General features: G+C 44.6%; 1 protein-coding gene across 5 annotated transcripts in view; it reads right to left on the bottom strand.

The window, feature by feature from the left end:
* The window catches only part of abcc8 (ATP-binding cassette, sub-family C (CFTR/MRP), member 8), a 55,477-nt gene that overhangs the window by 7,986 nt on the left and 28,683 nt on the right, over nucleotides 1-18,808 (bottom strand). For 2 of the 5 annotated variants that reach the window (XM_084364220.1, XM_084364221.1), the window contains exons 18-33: nucleotides 14,928-14,960; nucleotides 13,114-13,152; nucleotides 12,781-12,879; nucleotides 11,125-11,209; nucleotides 10,701-10,781; nucleotides 9,094-9,231; nucleotides 8,664-8,789; nucleotides 8,418-8,513; nucleotides 7,963-8,026; nucleotides 6,943-7,190; nucleotides 3,417-3,583; nucleotides 2,851-3,078; nucleotides 1,769-1,861; nucleotides 1,382-1,484; nucleotides 873-986; nucleotides 32-152 (exon numbers count right to left, since the gene is read on the bottom strand). In XM_084364220.1, the coding sequence (XP_084220346.1) occupies nucleotides 32-152; nucleotides 873-986; nucleotides 1,382-1,484; nucleotides 1,769-1,861; nucleotides 2,851-3,078; nucleotides 3,417-3,583; nucleotides 6,943-7,190; nucleotides 7,963-8,026; nucleotides 8,418-8,513; nucleotides 8,664-8,789; nucleotides 9,094-9,231; nucleotides 10,701-10,781; nucleotides 11,125-11,209; nucleotides 12,781-12,879; nucleotides 13,114-13,152; nucleotides 14,928-14,960 (1,835 nt within the window). Of the gene's footprint in view, nucleotides 1-31; nucleotides 153-872; nucleotides 987-1,381; nucleotides 1,485-1,768; nucleotides 1,862-2,850; nucleotides 3,079-3,416; nucleotides 3,584-6,942; nucleotides 7,191-7,962; nucleotides 8,027-8,416; nucleotides 8,514-8,663; nucleotides 8,790-9,093; nucleotides 9,232-10,700; nucleotides 10,782-11,124; nucleotides 11,210-12,780; nucleotides 12,880-13,113; nucleotides 13,153-14,927; nucleotides 14,961-18,808 lie in introns of those variants that run through there. The other 3 variants (XM_084364222.1, XM_084364223.1, XR_014623410.1) reach the window with 2 other exon arrangements.

Here is an 18,808-nt window from a genome sequence, read left to right as displayed (position 1 = left end):
GTTGGAAGTGTGAGCGTGTCGCTGCACTCACTGAGCAGCCCCTCGTAGTTCTCCGGTTCAGTCTTGAGCAGGCCGTTAATCCTCTTGACTGAGCCGAGCTGTACTTCCATGTCTGCCAGGTTACGCACCATCCAGTTCATGTAGTTGGATACCTGATATGTGGAGGGAGGAGGAGGAGGAGGAGGAGGAGGAGGAGAGGAAGCGGAGAAAAGTTGGGTAAATGTCAGAGCAGGCACACGGAGGGCATGTGAGTCCTTTCAAACGTAGATTAATGATTGAATGTTTATCTGATTGTAACAAATTTCAAAAGACGTGAATAAATTCTGTAAACTTACAAAAAAACACGCTCTGTTTTCAGCTTCATGACAATGTGTTTTTCAGATAGTTTATTTGATTTGACTGGACAGAAATGTAGTAATAGTTAGACAGAAACACTTCAGACAAACATCTTGTGCTCTTGGTGGAAAAATGAGAGAAAACAGCAGTTTTTTATTGATTTCAACTATTTTCTTTAAATAAGTTTATGTGTTCGAACAGAATTTCAGTTGGATTTTACGATCTGACATATTAAAAAGTTGTGTTTCCTCTGATTATGCATCCACAGTTGTTGCATTTGCAAGAAAATATTAAACTACTGAACCAAAAGTGGTATATTAAAATATATTTTCACCCAGATTTTTGAATAACTTGTGCTTTTTTTCAGTAATTGATCTGGTCTCCATGACTCAAATTCCAAAAAAGAGTTGTTAAAAATAGTTAAAATATTAAAAAGGAGAACAAAATACTTCATTCTGGATTGGGAAAGTTTGGAAAACTTTAACAATAATGTAGAATATGAACAATTTGCAACTTTTCAACACACACGGTCTCACCATGAGTGCGTAGGTCAGTCCCAGCCCCACCAGACCAGTGGACAGCTGGTTGTAGAGACAGTTAGTGATGGAGGCTACAGCTGCCACCAGCACCACACAGGCACCGATATACTCCTGGAGGGACAGAGGACGATGCAGCAACAACATAATGCATCACTGAACAATTCAAAAAGGTGAAAGTAAATAAAGTAAAAGAACAACAGTTTTAATAGATCTGTTCGGCGTCAACAGGCATCACAAAGAAGCTTGTGTAGACAGAACGTGTTTTTCTTCTGCATCTGTGCACATGAATCCATAAACATGTGTCGCTTTTCTCCTCTGTTGCTGAGAAACACGAGCTGCGTGCAGTCGATACATAAAACATCACACGCACGCGGATGCGACGTATAAAAACGATTACAAATTCAGTTTTTCAGCGTCCCAACAGAGGGAGCAGTTATCCAAAAAAAACATCAATGAAAATGTGAAGCAGCTGCCGACTGACAAACAGGACTGATCCTGGTCATTACCATGCGGACCTCCAGCCAACGGTTGGCTGCCGTGAGGAAGAGAGAGGCGATGTTGTTGGCATCTGTGAACTGCAGTAACCTCTGTCTGAACCTGGGCTCGTACCTGCCGACGGGAAAACAAAAAGACAAGTCTCGATTTTATTTGTGCCTCTACGTCCTGAGAGTCCACCTGCCTGAAATGTTGGGATAATAATTACACAACTACTGAAGCAAACTACTGTAATCCAGGTGGAGTAATGGAGTGGAGTGGAGTAATCCCTCTCAAATGATGTTGTACAATAATCCTCTACTAGTAATTCCTCATTCAGTTCAGGTAGTTCAACTTCTGCACAACTCTGAGAGTGCGTACTGTGGAAAAGGGTGTAAAAATGTGTTCGTAACGATCACCTGAGGGCTCGTATAGTGGTGAGACCCTCCACTGTCTCAGAGAAGTGGGAGAGTAAAGGGAGTTGGGTGCTGTCCTCCAGCTGCTGCAGGTCCCTGACAGGAAGAGAGGAAACACGGCAGAGACGGAAATATCAACTGAAGCAAAGCTCGGCTCACATTCAAGTGCGTCAGGTTGGAGCAACGTGATATGAAACAACAGCACAAGATGAGGCTCTAACAGTTTGGATGTGTGTCTGATCCAATAGCATCGATGCAAAGCGAAAACATCAATTTATATCGCTGCCATCGTTGAGATACGCCTTTATTTTGAAATTCCCATGGCGCATCTGTGTCACCGATTCCTGCCCCGAGGAGAATGGCAAGCAGCCGAGACAAAGACAGATAAAAAGACGATGAGGAGAGTGTGCAGTGTGGAAATATTTTGGATTTTGAAGAAATCGGATTTCATATAAATGTCACTGATTGTGTTAAATTGACATATGATATCATCTCATATCAACCACAGGCCCGTCGTATTGTAACCTGGCAAACTTTGTGATATCGGCAAATATCGTATAGTCGTCCAAAGAATTGATTTAATATCGCACTGTGATGAAACTTGTGATTTACTCCCATGGTGACAGACTCAGATAAGCTGAATCAAACTATGCTCATCTTATACTCAGTCATGTACAGTTACTTGCACTGGAGTGATGGACAAAACTGCATATTTCACATCCTATCAAGGCTTTAATTTTGAAAAAACCCTAACTTTAAAGGGGTATTTTAGTTAGATGTAAATGTAATGATCTAAATATGATTGCTTCACTCCCAGGAAGGTGGAGACACACATGATACCTCTTACTGTATTGAAATGTTTGAATGTTCTGGGGCTGAAAACACTGAATTCAAATCAGCTGAGTCATAAATCAGCTATTAAAAACCTTCCCTGTGTTATTTGTGTGTATTTATAGAAAGTAAACTCTTCTCAGGTCGTAAAAGCTTTGAGGATGTGACCTCAGCGTCCTCCACGGAAAAGCTACAGCTCTGATTACAGCAGCGTGAAGTCGGTGACATCCGGCCCTGTGTGTCGTCTCACTCACCTGGAGGCCATCCGGAAGTATTTCTGGATGAAGTAGCAGGTGACGGCCAGCGGCAGGAGGGCGATGAGGAAGACCGGGGTCACGTAGGAAATGACGCCCAGGGCGGACACGCACAGCAGGGTGGAGCGGCTGAGGCACTCCAGCGTGGTGGGGATGTGCTGGTCGATCGTGTTCGTGTCCGTGGAGAACCTGTTGAGGATGCTGCCGAGCGGCGTCGTCTCGAACAGCCTGCAGGCATAAAAAAACATATTTTAGAGATTTCCACATGCTTACAATAAAACATCTGTTTATGAAGCTGTGCATGTGAGCGTGTGTGCAGTACGTGCAGGTGTGTTACGTGCATGTGAGCGTATTTCTGTAAGTGATGTCTCCTAGGTTTTGTGTGAGGGACAGCAGATGGTACTCTGGGTAATGGGGCGAAAAAAGGTGCTTTAACTGTGTTTTCCTGCTTTAAATGATCTGTTTTTATCACACACATCTGCCTCCTTCTCAGTCGTCACGAGGCAGAGCTGCAACACACACACACACACACACACACACACACACACACACACTGAGCGTCGTACCTCATGGGGGCCAGTACGATCTTGTGCAGGAGCTTTTGATGAAGCTCTTTGGCCACTTTGAGGCCGGTCCACTCCACGGCCACAGAGGTGGCCAGACACAGGACGATGCCGAGGCAGCACAGCACGCTGAAGATCGACAGATACCACGAGTGACTGAAGCCACAGGCCTGCAGAGAGAGAAAGTGTGGGGGTTTTCCTGTCACTCAGTTTGCTTCAACTGTAATTAAAAGCCTAATTTAACTCTGGGCTGGTTAACGATTAGCTATCTACAGGCAGTGAAGCGTTGAAAGCTGATCTGGCAGCCTTTTAACAAGAAAGAAACTCAGTTTCTCCTCAATTTACCTCCCACCTCATTTCATGCCTGGACTGATTCTGTCTCATCTTTTTCTACCTTCTTCTCTCACTTAAAACATTCATATTTATGACGCCACACAGCCAGGTAAGATCCAACTTGACATAAAAATATGTGATGCACTGGAACACATGGGACCATCCTCAACACAGAGATCATAAACCCCCAGCACAGCCTGAGATAAACAACATCTAACGAACATGTAGCACATTTAATGTTAATGGTGGAGGCGGCTGCGGAGGTGGAGGGAGTGAGGCGGCAGGTGATGCAGTGTGTGCGCTGCAGCAAGAAGAATGAATAATCACCGCTCAGATCATACGGACCACCGACATGAGCGGGAAAGATCGTGAACATGAAGATCAATTGAATTTATACAGTTAAACATCACAAACCTCAGGTTTCTGACAACTTCTAGCCTCAAAACATACTCGCAATTCATAATATCAAACAATTTCTCTTTTGATATTATGGATGAATGCTCTGAATAACAGAATTATAAAAATAAATGTGTCATCTAATATTGCTCACATGACAAATACATCGACAATTTTTAATATACCAGGCAGCTACAATATCAGAAGTGTGTTTACACCAGAATTATTGCTTTTTCATCACAGCTCAGTCGCCAGAATGAAAAACTGGCGTGGTACGTTTATGCATTTTTCACATTACATGTTTATGACCTGATTTTCATTTCCGGAGGAGGATGGGATGGCGTTCGGCGTAACAGCTGGGCGAGGAGGCTGCCAAGCTGGAGACGACTCTGAGAGGCAGCGTTTCACATTTCCAAGTGTGAAGCCACTGGATGTTTTCAAGGAGACATCAGGACGTTTTCTAGCCATCTCACCGGAAACAAAACTTGATGAAGCTCAGCTCAAGTTCAATCAGGAAGACAATTTTTTTCATTCACCTCTCTCCCTGCTCCCTCCATTCACCTGTCATGCCTCTGCTGTCAAACTTAAAACCGCTCTCCTCTCTGCTGTCAGACCCTCCTCCACCCCATCCTCCCCCAGCTCTTCATCCAGTGGCTCGGTTCTACCCACCAGAATCAACTCCCCTGTCATCAGGTCTCCAGGATTTTATGCCTTAACCTTACCAGAGCATAAGCACAATGTTTTCACAACATAAAATTGAAAAACTGAACCTAAAGAAAGGTAAAGTTGGACAAACATTGCCAACATTTTTGAGGCGTGTGGTCAAAAATTGGCCGTTTGTACATCTTAAAGCTCCTTTATTTCCAGACAGATAACAGACAGAAACTGTGCAGATTACAGTGAAGTGAATATTCAGTGTCCTGTGCTGTCACACAGCAGCCTGGCAGTGATATAAAGTGCCGGCCTTGTGTTTGATAGCAGAACAGGACTTCTGAGTGTCTCCACGTGGATTAGTCGGCAGCACAGCGGAGAGATTAGATAAACCTGGCAAATACTCGCTGCAGCTCAGCCAAACACGATGTCCTCGGCAGTCAAGCGGCAATCCATCTGCACTTAACCGTACATTTTGCCTGTGTTTGTGTGTTATAATGAAACAGAGGAGTGAAGGAGAGACGACTGCCGCTCTTTGTGTTGGATACTTTAACCTGCTGTCACCAAAGTCCAGCCACGTGCACAACAAAGACACGCATGCATCTCGTATGTGACTATTAATAATGCCGCCTCACTGGACCTGGAACATGATAACCTGCCAGCAGCTGCTGTGGCCTCCCCGACATGTGAACAACACGGCTTAACCTTCGCCGGTATAAATATTGTGTTTACGAGCATGTGTGCCTGTGTGTCACTTAGCTTTCACAGATTATGTGTGTGCGTGCCGGACTAAAACTGAGGAGGAGGGAGCTGAAAGACCAGCTTAAAAAATTGAACAAAGGTTAAAGAGGCGTATGTTCATGCACACACACTTCTTAATCAATGTATTTAAGGTCAAATCAGCCTCAGACATCATTTATTAACATGATTTTTGCAGCTATTTCAACGTCTACATGAATTAAGTCTCTGAATCTTTACATTTCCCAGCAGCACTTTCTCTGAGTCGTTCCCTGACAGCCGCATGTGAGGCTTCACAAACACTCTCGCTCTGCTGTAAACATCCTTTTTATAAATAGCTTCTTCATTTCGACACAGAGACTCCGTCGATGCATTCTCGTGCCTCTGAAAACATGCAGATGAGTCTGAGCTGCAGTCGCTCCGGGCCGTGTTAGAGAAAACGCTCCATCTGGAGCTGGCAGCGTCTGCGACTGTGTTTTAGGTCAGCGCCGTTCAACTGAGTGAGAAAACTGTTACGTAATTTCACTCCAGCCTGTTCGAGAAAATAACACAGATCTGATTAACTCTACTCGTCTGTACGTGAGTTTATTTTACTGTAAATAAGGGCTGCAACAAACTTCACATTCAATATTGGTTAAAGACGCAATACATGAGAATAGACCTCTTGTAAAAGTCAGACTCCGAAACAAACAGGGGCAGCAGAGTAGCCGCTAATTGCTGCTGAATGCCGTTAGCTAGTTTGCTCAGTTAGCCAGTGACATTTAGGAAAATCAATGACTGTTTGATTCTGTGTCTTTTAAGCAAGTTTAAGTTGCGCGTATGAGGCTCGCAACAACTCGGCGAATGTATTATTACTTTAAGCTTTTGGTGTTACTGTACTCATGTGTACATGCCGTACCAAAATCCTCTCTGTCAACGGATACTGAAATTGACAGGAAATAGCAGTTTTTCCTCATAAATTAGGTGTTGTCGGGGCTGGGGCTAGCTGGTTAGCATGCTAATTTCAGCCCAAAACCCAAAAATATGCAGTTAAGTGCGTTTTGCAACCTTTTTGGCTTCCTCACAGTGTCTTATATATTTTAGAGGCAAAGGTATAAAACTATCTGGACTGAAGATAAAAATCCACATTTGTGTCGTAACACTTCTCCTTTATTATGCCAAGAAACATCTCACGAACCCCTCAGATCTATCCTTTGACTTAATGGAGGAGTCTTGACCTCCCACTTAGGGCAGAAGAAGAAAAGCAGTTGATCTTCATTGAGAGGCTGCATTTAAAGTATTGATGTGTGACCTCTTAAGAGCAGCGACAATCAAGCAGAAGAGAAAATCAATGGCTCGTTAACCTGCTGATCAGCACAGAGGACAGCTAACAACAAGAAATCATCTCAGTCAATTTTCAACAGGCTCTCACCTGAACGACGGTACAGTTTCGAGCTGTAGCTTCGATCTTGGCCGCGATGACCTGCGACGTCCAGCGTGCCAGCCAGTAGTCGATGGCGACCATGAGGGAATGTTTGAGGAGCTGCGACAGGAGGAGCAGGCTGAGCAGGAGGACGCCGGCGGACGACAGGTAGGTGCCGCAGGAGCGCCAGGGGATGGTGGCGCGCTGACGCATCACCTGCGACAGGTTGTCGTCGTCGTCGCTGTCCGAGGACTCCTCTGGGATCGAGACAGAGACGAGTTGAAATGGTGGAAGAAGCTTTTTGGTTTTAGATTTGACCAGGCCGACTGCATTTTATCTTTGTTAACGAATACGATTGTGCCCTCACAGATCTGTTCTTTCTTGACATCAAAGATTTCTGTATTTAACTGCGATCTCCTCTGCTGTGACTCACTGCTCATATGCTCTCTGACATTTCTGACGTTCCTCCTCCTACCCTCTTTCATAGATAATTGATCGTCATCATTTTGTACTCATGTTTCTGTCTTAAGAAGCACTAATAGCACAGGAGAGGAGAGGAGAGGAAAAACAGCAGAGAAAGAAGGCCAAACCAAGCAGATGCTCATTTATGCGCTAGGCGTGTTTTTTCAGGTGCGAACAGAGCAGCCATGGCACACTGACTGGGGTCCAGGAGCTAATGTTAACGACCTCCCACCTCCTCCCCACCCCTGATGCAAATATATCACATCACATCATGCGGCAAGCTTTGGAGCATGAGGCTGAGAGGCGAAGAGGAGGCAGAGGAAAAGTAAATGGAGAGAATGACTGGCAGGGTTAAACAGACTGCTGCTGCCATCATCCACAGTACAATCATGCTGCCATTTTTAGATACTGAGGAGCAGGAGTGACACATGTTCAGGGAAGAAGCGAGAAAAAGAAAGAAAAGGTCTAAATGGATGATGAGATTCTGAGATGGTGGGAGAAGCTGACACATCCTCGATTTTCTTGCAGCGTCACGAGTTCACGTCAGTCCATGCTTTCTGGGCACACCTGCTTGATCGAGGGCAGCAGCTGATGCTGGAGCCAGCGCACAAATCCACGCAGGGGTGCCGTCAGCACGGGGGAGACAACACAGAACACAGATAAAGAGTACAGCCACTGCACCTCAGCACCCTTCACCAACAGCCAAACATTCAACAGCAGACACACACACACACATAAGGGATCAGATTCAGTGTTTGGCTAAGAGAGAGAAGGTGGTGTCATATCTGAGGAAGTCTATAGAGAAGCCAAGACCACCAAAACGGCCTGAAGAGTGTTTAACACCCACGTAAAGTTTACACGGACAGGAGAGAATAAATAAAGAAAAAGGAGACAGGAACGCAAACATTGCAGCAGTTGTTATCATAAAGCTGAACGCCTCTATTATCATCAGTGTGCACGTATTGATTGCAATCATCCACACATGTAATCATCAAGCTGCTCGTCTCCTGTGACCTCTCACCTTCCTCGTCCTCTTCGGTCCTGATGGCCTCTCTGGAGTACATCGCCCTCCGCAGGTTTTTCCTCTCCATGTCTGTCATACTCGCCGCCTCCGTCTCCTGCAAGAGGCAAAGACAAACATGTGATTAAAGACTATTGAAACATTAAGCAATCATTCAGGCAATCTAACTGGGGTTGTTTGCGCTTCTCCTGAATCTATAAACTCCTAAATTTAACAAAAGCAAAAGATTTTAAACGTCATTAATCACCGTCTCAAACTCCTGGTCCTGTCTGTGCATCAGGGTTTTCCACTGCTCAAAGAGTTCAGGCTCAGACTTCTGGATGTCCTTCAGAGTCCCTTCAGCCTGGATGGTGCCATCTTTCATGGCAATGATCTATCAAAACACACACACACACAATCGGTCGCATTAGCTGACACTGGAGATCAATCATTACGCGCACTGGGATCTTTCAGAGATAATGTAAACTCTCTGCACCCAGATAACAATGTTTACATCATGAATTATATAACAGCAATCAAAACGGGCAATCGTATCAATTACTGTGGCTGTGAAAGAGTAAACGGGTCTTTAACTCCACAGTTTATCGAGTCGATTGAGATAATAGCTGCCAATATCTCTGGTGAACACACACGTACACACACACACACACACACACACACACACACACTGGTCTCACCCAGTCTGCATGTGGTAGATACTGCAGTTTGTGTGTGACCAACACCACCGTCCTCTTCTCCTCTCTCAGGAGCTTGAGGATGCCGTCCTGCATCAGATGGTCACTCAGGTGGATGTCTAAGGCAGAAAATGGGTCATCCTACAAAATACATAAACATAATACATACATAAACAAGAACAACTGCAAGGAAAGCATCACAAGCTTACATGGGAAAGTGATTAAAGTGATCTGCAGTGATTAAACCACCCAGAACATCATTGGTATTCATCTACTGAGCATCAGGGATATCGGGGAGATGCCTCCACAGAGCCCAAAGTCTGTCTCAGATGTCTCAAGTTTTGAGGGAGTGTGTGATTGGACTGCAGGAATGATCACCAGAGCTGTTGCCCGTGTTAATTTCACCAGGAACGATAGCCCAGGACCTCCACATCCCGCTTCTTCACCTGCATGTCTGCCTGAGACCACCCTACCGGACAGCTGATGCAACAGTTGGTTTGTCAGAGCCATTTAATTTTTAGCACCAGTTGGTCGAAATGGTTTCAGGAAAGCTCATCTGTGTGCTCGACATTCTCGTCAGGGTGTGGAGTGAGCTCCTTGCATCTGGCACTTTGGAGAAATGTGCTCTGCATGGATGCCCGGGTTTCACTGCACCAGGCAGATGGCAGATGGCGTGTACAGCGTTGTGGTGGGTGAGCAGTTTGCCAATGTCAGCGTTGTGAGCAGAGTGGTAACCCATGGTGGCGGTCGGATTATGGTAATAGCAGGCATAAGCTACAGACAACCCACACGAGTGCACTTTATTGATGCAATATGTACACAAAGATACTGTGATGAGATCCTGAGGTCCATCGTCGTGCCATTCATCCACCACCATCACCTCGTGGTGCAGCGTGACGATGCACGGACTCATGTTGCAAGGATCTGTACACAATTCCCGGAAGCAGAAAACAGTCCAGTTCTTGCGTGGCCGGCAAACTCATCGGACGTGTCACCTTTGAGCATGTTTGGGACTCTTTGGACCAATGTGTACAACATCTGACAACTTAGCACAGGCATTGTGTTGGCAAACATTCCTCAGAAATGACACTGTGCGCCACATTTGCCGTCTGTCATCTACTCGAAACAGTGAAAACATAAATTCTTTGGTTGTGCAAACCAACTGTGGCATCAGCTGTCCGGCTGGTTGGTGTCAGACAATATTGCAAGTGGATAAGGTAGATGTAAAGGGTCCTGGGCTGGCCAGTTGGACAACATTGAAATGAACATTCGATTCTACTTTACAGTACAGTAAAGACTTTAGTCTGTCAGTCAGACGAATAAAGAGAATTGACTATACATTTCATAGACTAAAGGACTAAATGGAGAGTTGTAGCCTTTAGTCACAAACATTTTAATACGAAGCTATTATTAGAAACTGAGAAGCAGTAAAATCCATCAAGAACTGACATTTTCAAACTGTCAATAGAAAGCTGCATCGAACCTCTCAGCCCTGCAGCCGAGCTTTAGACAGTGTGTTGCTATTTCAGTCACATACGGAGGCATCAAAAATAGAGACACTGTTTCACTGTGGAGGCTAACAAAGCTACATACAAGGTGTGCAGACTCACCAGAAAGACCAGGTTGGTCTGCTGGTACAAGGCTCTGGCGACGCTGATGCGCTGTTTCTGCCCGCCTGACAGGATGATGCCCTGCAGCAGAGGTCGGGAAAGAAATGTGAAGAAAACTTTAGGACAAAGACGAATGAACAAAATGGTTACATCCATAAATGCCTGTTGTACTCGTCCGCCAGAGTAACACATGAGACCAGGGTGTATTTCTTGTGTTAAGGCTGCATGAAGAAATCCAACATGACAGTGCTCTCCGTCTGAACAAGGTCAACGCAGCTCCCTGTGCACACAAACATCACGTCCTCGCTGCACAGTAACGATTCTGCACTGCAGTGAGCCACAGTGGGATGTTTGTCAAGATCTGGAAAATAATAAGACCACAGAGGAATTTAAAGAAAAATACAATTATTTCTGTGGTACTGACCCGCTCGCCGATCTCCGTCTGGTCCCCCTGTGGCAGGATGTCGATGTCAGGCTGAAGAGAGCAGGCCTCGATCACGGCTTTGTATCTGTGGAGCACAAACAGAAGCTGACTGACAGCAGCTGCTGATCGCCAGGAGGAAACTACAGGCCTGGCTTATAATCTACACTGTGGATATCATTCATTTGAATTATACATGGTTATACAGGTTATATACATTGTACATAACCTGCTGTTACGTATGCGCAGCACAAGCCATCAGGGTTTCTGAAGAGAACCGTGCAGGTTAAGTGAAGTAAAGATGAAAAGAGTTTCATCCTTCGTGGTTTAAACTCGAAGGATTTCGCCCACGGTGATCGATCAGACTCGCTTCGACAACAGAGAGAAGACGAAGACGATTTCAGAAATAGAAATAGAGACGCACTGGGAACAAATTCCAGTGCTGCATCAGTCGATCGCTCATGTTCAGACGTAGAGGAACATCACGCTGCTCATTTAAACAGGTTAACGGGAAAATATCACCTTAATGAGTCTGCAGCCGAGCTAGCAGCTCTATGAAGCTGGTTTGTACTTGAGCTGACTGTTGTGCACAAAATCTTATAAGTGACACAGCAGCAGACACGGGTGATTAAATCAGCCTTGAGGACACATTCATTTAAATTTTTTTTGGGAACACCTGGTGCTGCAACGACGAAGGTGAGTTAGCCCATCTGGATCTTGCCAAGAAATAAACAGACAGCAGGACAGGACGGGGTGAAGAGACGCAGAGGCGTGAAGACAAAGACAAAGGAGACAGCGAGGACAGGCAGCACACGGTGAGCAAACATCTCCACAGCAACAAACCACAGTCCATTAGACCCAGAGAGAGCCCGGCTGACCTTTCATAAAAGACCATTCGAGTGTGTGTCAGTAAATGTGTGTGTTTTTGTGCCCACACAGGTGAGAACAGTGTGCTGTTGTTGCCAGGAGTGACACTGCAGACACTCTCAGCGAGGACAAATCCTGCCTGGAGCTGCCTCAGCGTCTCACAGTTCATCACTGACCCACTCAACGCTAATCAGACATCAACACATCCACTTTACCACGGCGGCCTCAGGGAGCAGGAAGGTTATTGCCTCTATTTTGTATTAACAGCTCGGCCCGACGACTCATTGATTACTCTGCTTTAATTAACATCGCTGGATGTCATTTTAAAAAGGAGAATGTGCTCAGACAGACAGTTTAATTGTGCCACACTAGTGGCTGCTAATGCAAGCCTGGAAGGTTTCGTTCAATCAATCAACAGCTACACCCAGTTATCAATTAATTAGGTACACTGAGCTTTAATTAATGCAGTTGTGCAATAAATCAACTTTTGTCTGCAGTTTGTGGTGCTGCTCCAACTGCTCTAATTTCAGTATTGAGGAAAATGTTTGTTTTCTCCACTATCTGCCCGTTCTGTCATCAGCTGTCTGCTTATTCTTGTATTATATCTGTAGTTCTGGTCGTGGTGCCTCGGTGGCCTCAGGGTTTACAGCAGCAACCATCTCTCTCCTCTGCCAACTCTTGACCCGGTCTAAAAAAGTATCCATCAAACTTGTGGTTATCAAACTACTGAGAAGCTCAGCCGGTTTTGAACCTAAACAGATGTTGGCATCAGTGCAGGTACGAGGAGCTCACCTGGATTTGATCATGGGCATCTCGAAGGTGATGTTCTCCACCACCGTCGCATTCAACAGCCAGGGCTTCTGGGAAGCGTAGGCCACAGCACCTCTCTTCCTACCAGCGGGGTTTAAAAACACATGAAGAAGAACAATAATCTGCTCTGTATGTTTACTTCGTGACGAGTCTATGAGTCAATGTGTGTAGCTGAGGGGTCGAGAGGGAATATCACGTGCTCTCTTATCTTCGGTGGGTTTTTTAGATAACTGTAAGAAAAGCTGTAATATCCCTACTGATAACAGTAATGCGTCTCCATGGAGACCGCCTGCCATGCAGCGTGCTGTTACTCACCTGATGTCGCCGTCACCTGCTGCATCTCTGTCTGTGGGGCTGCAGAGGAAAGATCAGACACACACATGCACACATTAGATAACTAATACTGTTCCACCTGAGATAATAGACATTATTCACACAAACACACACACACACACACACACACACACACACACACACACACACACACACACACACACACACACACATACACAACCCCCTCACCATGGCAATCATGCCACAGCCCCACAAACACAAACAGGCCGAGCGCTGCCCTACATGAACACGTCTATCATTAGCTGTGATCTTATCCTTCTATAAATAACACACCCGCCCACCCACCTAATTTTTTTCTTCCTGTAATTTGCTGATATGGAAATCAGCGTTCGGACTCTGACGCATGCGGTTCTCGGAGGATCTGATTCTTCGGGCTGGGATTAGTACGTCAGCAGGAGGTCTGCGGCGCGGCTGTCGGGATGTTTGGTGGCTGTTCGCTGATATCTTGTTCATCTTGTGTGTGACTCTCACTTTAGGTTTCCGTGTTTGAGGTGAGAAGAGATTTATTTGTGTGTGAAAATTTGGCATTTCTGGCGTCAGAATGTGTCAGAAACGTCCAGATTTATCAAAAAGACAGACGAGGATAAATTAAGGAACTGCTGACGTCATGTTGTTGATCGGTTTGGGGAAATAAAGGGACGTTCGTGATGTTGAGTTGATTTCTTTCCTTTTCACTTTTACAGGGTGGCATGTTTTTTCCTAAAGATTGACTCCTGGTTTGAGGTGACAAATTCTCTACATGCCATCTTCCCTCCTTCCTTCCTTCCTTCCTTCCTTCCTTCCTGACTAGACAGCAGCGTCTGTCTCTGATCCTGACACTTTCCTCACCAGTGACAGTCAAAGAGACACGTGGAGCTAAAAAAAGTGACACTGAACACTCAGCTGAGGGTTCGTTTGTAGGCAGCAATGATCATGTAAAACAACACCTAGTGTGAAAGTAATTAGGGAGAAGGCTTTCACGTTGAATGTTATGAAAGCTAAACCACTATTGAAATGTATTATACTGAAGTTTTGTCTTGCTATTTAATGTTTTGTTTTGGATGTTTTCTCACTCTGCAGAACCCTTCTCTTTGCAAAACATACATACTTTTGCAGATATGACAAAATAAAACCAGCCCTGACTGTATAACTGTATGAACAGTGTTATTGTATTTCTTGAAATCACTTTGCAGAGCACCGAGTGTCAGTGTCTTGTTCACCCTGCACACTGAAGCTGTTTTTATTCACTGTGCTTCGATTAGAGACCACGAGAGCGGCCGTATGTGCCGTCCTTTACTGTTATTCAGCAGGCGGCGGTCAGTTCTGACACCCCTGAACGCATCATGCTATCTATAGACACACCGAGCTGAGAGTCTCATGTCAGTGTCTGGTTAGACAGAGACAGCGGCAGCATCAGTCAGTGACAAGACATCAGCCGTCAAACCCAAGTTTGATATACTGCGGCCATATTCAGGATGACATGCCTGTGTGTGTGTGTGTGTGTGTGTGTGTGTGTGTGTGTGTGTGTGTGCCCAGTTGAGTTACTTATATAAACAATAATCCACAGTGCTCAAAAATACTCTCTACACCTCCTACTTATGTGAGCTAATCCAGTGACAATGATAGTAATGTCAGCAGAGCTTTATTTATAATTCTGATTTATAGTTCAACGCTAATGTTTTATGTGCAACAGCTTAATCGAATGTCGACTGTTTGGTTGTGCTTCATGTATTCGTCTCAGATCTTCTTCAGGGGAACCATTAAAAACACATCATGGCGCTGCTGAGTGCACTTACCTTTCATCTACCTCCGAGTCGAGTGTCGGCAGGCTGCATAATAAAGGAGATATAACTTTATTAATGAAAGTGAAAGCAATTTTTTCACATTAAGAATTTAACAAGTACAGTGAGAAGAGCCAAAGGCCGGGAGCAAAGTTATGAAGTCGGCTTTTTTGACTGATCAGGCCTCACATAAACTCTTCTTATTTCATTATTAAAATTAATTAAGATCTGATTGGCCGTTTGAGGCTTTGCACATGCTCAGTAGCCGCTGCTGTGTATTTTTAGGTTCGACACGCTGACACCTCTCAGTCGTCCTGAGAAGGTGACTCTGACCACAGAGCCGATTTACAACAGCGACTCTAACGCAGCAGCAGAGAGCACCAGCTGTTAGGAAGCGAACTGGCTGACTGACATTTAAGACGCTCGACATGCCACATTCATACATGTAAACACCAACGTTAACTGACTGTGTAAAATAAGGAAAAGAGATTAAATGCTCGGTGTCAGCAGCTCTGGTCAGGAGGTGTTAAACTGAAGTTAAGCCCTCTGCTGTACATCTAACCAGAGCAGACAATATTTGTATTTATCTGCACATTCATTTGTGTATTTCTGTGTATTTATAGCGTTATATACAGTTTATTAAATCATTTTTGTTATAGAGACATTAATAAAACTCACATAAAACAGACTTTGCTACATTATTTTGTTCGTCCGTATTGATTTGACTGAATATAAGTCATTTTATTTTTAGTTAAAGGTGCAATATGTAAGAATTTGCCCCCTTGAATTCACAATCCCAACAAATAGTGGCAGCGTATCACCAGAGTAACTGCTAACTGCTGGACATCCGTGACTGTAGCAGCTGTTAGCTTGTTTGTTAGCCGTGCAGCTAGCCGGACAATCAGGGGAGTGTTGGTGTTTACACCGCTAGCACAGGAGCTTTGGACCAGCGGGAGAAAGAGGTTTTTAGGCCAGGGGCTAGTTAATTAGCATGCTAACTTTAACACAATACACACGTTTAACGACGTAACGTCAAAATTGTTATTTCTTTATATTCTGTTGAAAATGTTTTTTCATTTTTTGAATGTTTTGAATTCTTGGCACCTTTAAAAAAAACATAAAATTTGACTAAATATACATATGTTACTTTTAAAATGTATATCTCATAGCAAGCTGGCTGTTCCTTGTTTTCCAAAAAGGAGAAATCTTTCTCATCTTACAAGAATGAATTTAGATGGCACATGGCGAGAGTTTAAATACATCATATAGAAGAAGAACAGTCAATTCACACCTTTTTAAACAACATGTAAAATTTCCTTTTCCACAACAACATTTGTCCCATTTGAATTCTGTCTATTTACAGAGGACGGCTTAAGATCGACAGCTGCGTAGGAGAAGAGCGCCGACAAAATCAGGAAGAAAAACTCAACACGATCCACTTCACTTGCAATTAAGCTTAATGACAACAAGGTTTCTGGTACTTAAGTACGTAACAAGTACCGAATATTAATCCTTTGTCTTCAAAAGGAACGAGGCCGTGGGTTGTGAACATTCAAATCAACACGTGAAAATCCATTTGACATTTTTGTGGGTGCTTTCTTCAGTTATCAGCGCTAAACTGAGCAATTTCTAACAACAAACAGTGAAAATACTCCTTCAGCAAATAACCTCATCAGACCTCATCACCTAATGACACTTGAGAGACACTGGAGACACTGAATGGACAGATGAAGGTCTTTATCTTGCAGCCATCATAAAAACAAGGTAATCACGCTGGAGCTGATGGGAGCTGATGACTTTTTATCTCTGACTGAACCGCTGAGGGCCATTTCCCCTCAAACTCAATCAAACACCTTCAGTGCTCAAGGTCGCGTCAGAGGAGAAGTCACGAGGGAGTCGAACACAACACAGTTTCTTTATAAACTCGAGTTTAATCATCAAAGCCGGACTGAGGATCCTCCCACAGTCTCTAACTGTCTTTAATTAACACAAACATCCGTCACCAAAAACTTTGTCGCTCCTAATGATGACAGGGAGTAATGGAGCATGTCCACTGGGACGACCACGCCTGATAACAACTGATAATACTTTCCTGTTTCTCAACAAACAAAGGTTTGTATATACTTTATCGATCCCCTGCAGTAAAGTGCTGTTGTCACTGTCTGAGTTTGGGTCGGCCACTTGATACGCAGCAGTTTATTACCTCAGAGGGAATCTTTCTGGGTCACAACCTCCCTATGCTGCCTTCAAGGACCTCACTGCAAAACAAGATATCTAACACGCACAGCTTCGACTGGAAACTGAGGTCAAGATACAAATAGTCGTCCACATTGATGACACACCCCCGCTCCGTGCTATATTTGGTGTGGAGTAGGGTGGGCAGGGGGAGGACGGCGGGGCCCGGAGGCAGCAGGTGGGGGGAGGATGACCGGTTGTGTTCGTGAAATACTGCGTCTGTAAACATTTCAGCCCCTCGAGGAAAAATGCCGCCTTCCATGACCTGTATTTTGACCCACTAACAGGTTTAACTTTCTCAAAAATGAATCGGATACAAACACAAAAAGCGTAGAGCTCTCGAGAGAGAGCGAGAAAAGTGAAGCGCTTTGATTTAAAAACGTAGCCTGAAGCTGAAGTGAAACTACACAGACGGGCAAAACTTCAAACATTCATTAAAATCAAAGACGAAGACAACTTGGACCAGAAGTCCTTCCAGCGCTCAGAAAAATGGACGCTGCAAGAAAACAGGGCAACTTGACTTGTTTAGTAAAATGATCCTAGTGGGGAATATTCTTAAGATGATATAAAATATTCATATTACTCTCTGGAGCGCGGCACCATCAGTAAACAGCTGACTCTCAGAGCCGCCAATCACCTTCAAACAAGTCAAAGAGGCCGTCTTCATGAACGTGATTAGTCATGCTGTTCACTCCTGCCAGGCACATGCTGCTCTCACTCGTCCTCTTATTGCCTTTTTTGCTTTATGTGCATTTCCTTATCTCAGTGATTTATCGCCAACTCTCCTCTTACAGTCCAACACATGACTTCTCATCAAAGTGTGGCCATAAATCTTCACGATTTGAAACACAGCACGACAATAACGACAACAAACACGGTGGAAATTGCTCTGAAATGTGTGTCTGGACCCTTAAGGAGGACAAATGACAGCTCCTCAGTCTCTCCCCCGGACACATGATAAGCTCGAGGATTTGCTGCCCGGCAGGGTGCACGATCCAATCTCATATCAAAGGCAGTTCCAGCGCGGGCCTGGCACCGGGACAGAACCAGGGGGGTTTGTGTGAGTGTTTGTGTAGCTCGTAAGGGGGAACTAAACTTTGCTGACAAGTGGAGACCGATGGCGGTGCTATCCTGGGTAGGTGACGAGATACTCAGACACGGAGGATCAAAACTAATGACTCCCAGAATGCATCAGGTGGTGTCAGTTTCAGCCGAGCTATTTCAAATGTTCGCTGCTTTTCTAGATCCACTGGGTTTGAAACGTGCAGTCGGATGTTCACTTTCTGCAGCGAGATAACGAGGTGACGCTTCAGAATAAGGGAACAGATTATATACGTAGATATTGATTAACTCATGCATGCCTCATGAGTTATTATAAGTTAGGCATTACTTCAGTATATGATTTGTTCCGTACTGACGACCGTCTAAGAAAGACTGCAGAGGTTACTGCACAAAAAGCATTGGGATCAGGCCCAGCATATGCAAAGTGCTCCATTTGTGTTATTTTAAAACTAAAACACAAATCCATCAGAGCAGAGAAATGATTCAGTGCGACAGTCCACACAAATAATCACAAACCACCGTACTGTAGCATCCAACAGAGCAGAACTATGACCCTAATTCTCTGAAACACACAGAGGTAACGCTGCAGTGAGCTTCAT

Source organism: Pagrus pagrus (genome assembly GCF_965226575.1).
Source record: "Pagrus pagrus genome assembly, chromosome: 10".
NCBI lineage: Eukaryota > Metazoa > Chordata > Actinopteri > Spariformes > Sparidae > Pagrus > Pagrus pagrus.
This window is presented reverse-complemented; position numbering and strand designations above follow the sequence as displayed.